At 41.8% G+C, this 6,559-nt stretch overlaps 1 protein-coding gene across 2 annotated transcripts in view; it reads left to right on the plus strand.

Annotated features, from left to right (window-relative positions):
- ANO6 (anoctamin 6) overlaps positions 1 to 6,142 on the plus strand; it is a 69,849-nt gene extending 63,707 nt beyond the window's left edge. For both annotated transcript variants that reach the window (XM_053404753.1, XM_053404754.1), the window contains exon 20: positions 1,362 to 6,142. In XM_053404753.1, the coding sequence (XP_053260728.1) occupies positions 1,362 to 1,568 (207 nt within the window). In that variant the 3' untranslated portion in view covers positions 1,569 to 6,142. The remainder of the gene's footprint in view (positions 1 to 1,361) is intronic.
- The last annotated feature ends 417 nt before the right edge of the window (positions 6,143 to 6,559 follow it).

Raw genomic sequence — 6,559 nt, forward strand, 5'->3', positions numbered from 1 at the left:
GTAGCTGTTTTTTAACTCTGTCTGTAAGGATATTAAACTCCACTAAGATCTCTGCCTGCCACCCTAGTTGGGAGTTAAAAGTAAAGCCTGCCAAAAAAGAAAAAAAGAGCCATTGCACAAAAACCCTGATTTTCGCCTTCACTTGGTTAACTATTTATTTTTTTAAAGACGTTTGTGTCTTGCTTAATTACTCACACTTCTAAGCAGTGTCCTTTTACATCAAAACAATCTACAAAAAATAGGACAATGAAGCAATAAATGTTTATCACATAACTGGACTACCTCAAAGTGCCGGCTGGAACAAGAAAGTCTGATTCAGGCACCTGAAGTTCCGCAATAATAATTTTATAATAGTAATGGTTTTACTATTTATACCTCGCCCATCTGTCTGCAAGGAAGGGGCCTGTCTAATCTCGGTTGGGATGGAATCCCACAGCCCACAACACTGAATGCGCAGGATGGCAGCGATGGTGCAAAACATAAAATACATTTGAACTTTCAGCTCGGGGAAACACTGTTTCTTCACAAAGGGGGTAAATAGGCAGCTAGGAAGCTGCTGTCCCCCCAGAGTCTGTCCCCAGGTCGGACTTCAATGAGGGTCCTTCTCTGTCCATATTGCACAAACAGTGCATAGCTCTGTGGTCTCCGTGGTAGGTAGCACATTGGGATGGCACAGATAAACAGCTGCATGGCTGGTGCTTTCCTAGCAGGGAGCGGAGAGAGAAATAAATTGCCACCTGGGCATGCTCTCAGAAACTCTCTTAGCAACCAGCAGGAAACCTTAAAGAAACATTTCCCTTTGCCGTGCATTAGAGGTTGTTTCTTTGCATCTCCAGATTAGATCGATCCTTTGAAATGAACGTGAATGTGCAGGTCCTCATGCGTCTGTTATCTGAGTGCACGTAGGTCATATCTGCACTATGAATTTAAAGTGCTATTGTATCATTTTAAACAGTAATGGCTTCCTCTCCCCCCCCCCAAAGAATCCTGGGAACTGCAGTTTGTTAAGGGTGCTGTGAAATGTTGGGAGACCTCTATTGCCCTGCCACAGTTGCCAGAGTGGTATAACAATCAGTCTCCTTTCCCGGGGAATTCTGGGAATTGCGGTTCTGTGAAGGGAATAGGACAATTCTCTAACCTGACAATTCTCAGCACCCTTAAGAAACTGCAATACCCAGAATTCTTTGGGGGGAAGCCGTGACAGTTAAGGTGGTGTAGCAGCGCTTTAAATGTGTTTTGCAGATGTGGCCTACAGAATTCCAGATTGCGGCAAAAGTCAATAACTGGGCAATATTACTCTTTTTTATAATGGTTGTATATTCTGAGTAGCTGACTCTGTTTGTGTTCCTTCCCCCATCCAGCATATCATCTACTTGGTGACATTTGCTATTTCACACATAATTCCCGATGTGTCAAAGAAAACCAAAAGCAAAATCAAACGGGAGAAGTATCTAATACAGACACTCCTGCATGAGAATCCTGTGAAAGCTATGAAGAAAAATATGGGGAGCATCGCCGACAAAATATTAAAAGGCGCAGACGGCACTTTCCGGCCTAAAACTGAATAGAGACATGACAGCCTGACAGTGCCTAACCAGTGCTGTGTGAATCTTTCTTCCAAAACAAACAAAGGGATCGGACCAAAGACTTGGACCAAAGAACGTAATTGCAAAGGAAGAAGTGAATGCTCGTAAACAGAATGGGCAAGCATTTCACCATGGTTTTTGTTGGCTGTTATAAAGGGGCTGTCCTAATCTAGACTTTTGTGGTGTGCCTTCCAGCTGTATGCCGTTTGAAACCAAACCTCAGAAACCAAACCACTTGTCTTAAGAGTGACATGGCTTATTTGGACCAGTTTTGAATACTTTGATTGCCTTTATCAAACTGGGTAGAAATGGACACTGTGGCAAGGAGGGGAAACAGGGCTGCCTACGCTGGCCTCAGCCTCAAGCCCCCTCCGCTCAAATGTACAGTCTGCACAAAATGCATTTAAGCAAAATGACAATCCAAAGGTAAGGGGGGAAACCACTCTTGTGTTCCATAAAGCCTTAAGAGATATGTATACCGAAGGGAACGCAGTAATGTTCAACCAGGAATGGCCAGTGCAGTGGGGCAGCGACATGCCCCAGCTCCCCTGACAGCAGTGTTGCTGCTGCTCAATGGGGCAGGGCTGGGGCTGGGTGGCAGTGACGTGAAGGCAGCAGTAGAGCAAATCCAGTGTCTCCTTCCTGCATAGGCCCAACCTGACTGCCATGCTGCCCCATCCCATTAAGGAGCAGCTGAACCACTGCTGTACAATCAGCCGCCTGGCTTTGCTGCCCTGCGCTGGCTGCTCCTGCGTTCAGCATATTATGAAGGGATTTGCATCCCAGTCAGAGCCGTACTGCCACTGGCACCTCTGCTGATTAGAAGAGCCACAGAAGAGTGGACACTTCAGACCTGCCTCCGTTTTTGCTCTGTGCTCTCTAATTTTCCACCTCTCATTTCCACCTGAATGTCCCTAGAAGTCTCTGGCAAGTAGTTCACAGTGCTAGCAGACATTACTGTTTTGATTCATGGATCTATAGCCATTCTTCTGTTTCACTGGAATCCCAAGCTCATGTTGATTTCTGGAGAATGTTTGAGTGTTCAGCTGCCATCTTAAACTATTGAGCTTCAAAATGCAGAGTGGAAGATCTTGCACTGGTTTGTAGTTCAGACTATGGACATGTCAGGCCTGATCAATGTAAAGGCACCACCAAGAAATATTAAATGGGATGGAGAAAGCCTTTTCAGTCATTCAGAATGCTGAACAAATATTCAAGTCCCAACTTCCAGACCAGGGGTCAGCAAACTTTTCAGCAGGGGGCTGGTCCACTGTCCCTCAGACCTTGTGGGGTGCCGGACTATATTTTGGAGAAAAAGTAATGAACGAATTCCTATGCCCCACAAATAACCCAGAGATGCATTTTAAATAAAAGCACACATTCTACTAATGTAAAAACACCAGGCAGGCCCCACAAATAACCCAGAGATGCATTTTTTTAAAAAGGGCACATTCTACTCATGTAAAAATGCACTGATTCCTGGACCGTCCGCAGGCCGAATTTAGAAGGTGATTGGGCCGGATTCAGCCCCCGGGCCTTAGTTTGCCTACCCATGTTCCGGACCATGGGAGCATTGTGCCTGTTGATCCAATACACAAACACTAACCCCTCACTTCACTTAAGTGAACATAAACATGGATATGCAACCACATAGAAGAAGAGATATCTCCATGTGGCTGTGTATATAATAATTTGATTCAGGTAGGTGTGGGGTGAGTGTGTGTATCTACAAAAGCATGTGTGAATTCTGAGTTGGCCTAATACATTTTGCTGCTTGAGGTGAAGGATGAAATGGTACACCCATGTATTCTGTGTGCTGAAGGTGACCAGACTGGCAGTAAAAGTACATGACACACACAAATCTATCCTCCAACATCTCACCATTGAGCCTCACCCTCATAATCTGCCACCTGAGGCAGCTGCCTCCTTGGGCCTAATGGTAGAGCTAGCCCTGATTCTAAAGAGGTCAATGAAGACAATAGTCTGATGTGTAACTTGTGTCACCAGCAAAGGAATATTTAGAATGGGGTGCAGCTTATAGTGCTTTATCACCAGGGGTGCTAACTTGAATAAAATGTTTGGGGGGGGTGGAGATAATCCCTGCCCCACAAAATTGGTCACAAGATGTGGTGCATGCACTCCATTTGAATGGCAATGCCCATCAATGGGAGGAGCTCAAATATTTTATGAGGGGGATGGGACAAAGGGACCTCAGCCCCTAGGAGTTGGCTCCTATGTTTATCACTGTTTCAGGAACAACTGGCTGGTATTGTAGGGAGTACATTGGCTCACAGAGCATTGAAAGTCTTTGTACCAATTGATTTTGCAAAGCTTTTGATTGATCTAATAAAGATTACAAATAGAGGTACAATCGGTTTAGAATATTTGACAGTAATGACTGCTTTATTAAGTGGTTTTTCCAAGAATAGACGGATGTGTTGATGATGATGAAGTGTGCTGTGAAACTCTGACCACTGACAACTTGTTCTGACATTCGAATTAAGAGACTTACTCAAAAGATCTATTGTTTCACTGTGTTAATTGTGTATCAGCTATGAGGCAATGTGGCTAACTTTACATTTAATATGTATTAGGGGAGCCATAAGTGTTACTTATATATGATTATATATTATGAAATGGAGTTGCAGTTTTGAGTAATTGATTTTGTTTTAATCATGGTAACAGAAAAGAATATTGATGTAATGCTTGCATGTAGATAATCTTCTGTATTGCTGCTTCATTTTATCTCCCATCAATGCAACTTGACATATTTGTTATGTTGTATAATATGCGCACACACCATAATGAATATGTTCTACAGATACCTCCAATGAGGCCTGATGCAATCTTATGCTCAAAAGTACATTGCACTGTGTTCAGTGGGTCTTTTTCCTCAGAGAGCAACTGGGGCTGCAATCACATGCACATTTGCTGGGAATAAGATTCACTGAATACAACACAACCTATTTCTAGTATGCATGGGTAGAACGGTGATGAGAATATATAGCTTTTTTCAGATAGGGTATCAACAAAGAAAAATTAGATATCCATCCCAGGTTCAAATCCTGAAGTGAAATGACAGTTTCTAGTATCCCATTTCATGCCTTATCTGTCTCTTATTTTTTCCTATTTGCAGACTACTTTAGCTCCCCAAAATTCTGGATCATACCAAGTGTTATGCAGAGACTTACCATGAGGCATGATAATTAAAATTTCTACACTGTAATGCATATATTTTGGTTGATGTCCAGTGCTAATTATACTCATGTTACTCTTGTCCATTAATTTCAATGGGTCTACTCTGGGTATGTCTTGGATCCCACCCTTTATATGTATACCCCCTTTACATAGATTTTAAACTTTCTGTTTCATCTATTCTGAAAACTGAAGTCATCATTTGAGTTCATAGATTTCAGGCTAAAATTTTACATTCAGCATCAAATAACTAGAGGTTCGAGTTTCAAGACTTGGTTGCTCAAATTAGTGTTTGTTTGAATTGATATGAAAGACTTCCTGTGCTGTTGGCTCTGTGATAGGTATTTACTGCATGCAAGGCATCACGTGATAATATTATCGTCATCAGGTGATGAGCACACATATGGAGATTCACCCTTTCTTTGGGCATATTGCCTGACATGGAAATCACCCTTCCCTGAGCAGCATTTTTCCCATCCAGTAATATTTTATCCATAAGTTTCCCATAATACATACAGGTTCTTCTCCCCTTCCTAGGATTAACTCAATTAGTCTTTATCTACAATATTATATCTAGTGCATGAACCGTTGGGCAGGATTCCCAAAAGATGCATGAACAAAAGGGGTGTGAACTTTTACCAGCAATCTACAGTCCTGCTTTTTGAATCTAGATTTATTGATCTGAACCATCCTGCTCTATATCTTGAACTTTTTCTGCAAGCCCCTGCACACTTACCTGGGAATGAATCCCATTTAACTCAATGGATCCTTACTTAAACCCATATAAGATTGCTCTTTCGGACAATTAAAAAAAAAAACTTAGGTAGGCCCAATAATGATGTAAATGGGAAAAAATGTTTTTCTAATTACATCACCGCTGCACAATAATTTTTAAATTGGAGGTTAAAAAGAAGAGCGACCAGTAAGTGGTATTATACACTTTACAGAGCTTCTATGCACCAGATTAAAAAGCCAACAAGATTTTTGGTACATGACCTAAAGAAATTAGAAAGAGTTTATGCAGGAATAAAGTTTGGAAGATTGTTTTGCGAATTATTACTTTCATTAGTTATATATTGGCTTTGGCTGTAACCGTAACACAAGCTGTTTTGTCAACAACAGACAGTAACTGTGATAGCGATAAGTCCCAGGCGTCTCACAGCAAGAAGTGCTGGACCAGCATTTGGGGGGGATCAAGCTGTGAATGAATATTTCAGAGGATTCCCCTGGCTTAATAGTATTTACTAAGAACATGTTCTCCGTACTTTTTCTGGTAATATTGACTATTATGTTCTGAACTGATTTTTTTCCCTCTTCTTTTTATTTATTATCATTGTAATAAAGTTGATTTTATAATGTAACATTCTTAATACTGGCCTTTTTTAAAAAAAAAACAACCCGACTGCAATACTGAATAATCTACCAATAAGTGTTATTGAGAGGGTGTTTATTTATGACTTTTGCCAGACTGTAAGTTTTCAATTATCCGAAACATTGAACACATAGTTCTACATACAAATGAATGCAATTTTCTTGAAAGAAACATAAAGTCTATAAATGATCTAAAGCCAGTGGAAGTTGTGGTGGTGGGAAAAGGCCATGGAGGCGTCTTCCTGGCACTGTAAGCCGCAGGACTTATGTGAGAAGTGCTAGGAGGGAGCAAGGTGGTGGTGAGCGTGATCCTATTTTGACACACTGGAAGAGGCAACGCAGCACGCTGGCCAATGTCCACAAAGCCCTGACAACTCCTCTGCCCTGCCCAGGTATCCTAGGCCGGC

This window comes from Podarcis raffonei, chromosome 10, assembly GCF_027172205.1.
Source record: "Podarcis raffonei isolate rPodRaf1 chromosome 10, rPodRaf1.pri, whole genome shotgun sequence".
NCBI classification, from domain to species: domain Eukaryota; kingdom Metazoa; phylum Chordata; class Lepidosauria; order Squamata; family Lacertidae; genus Podarcis; species Podarcis raffonei.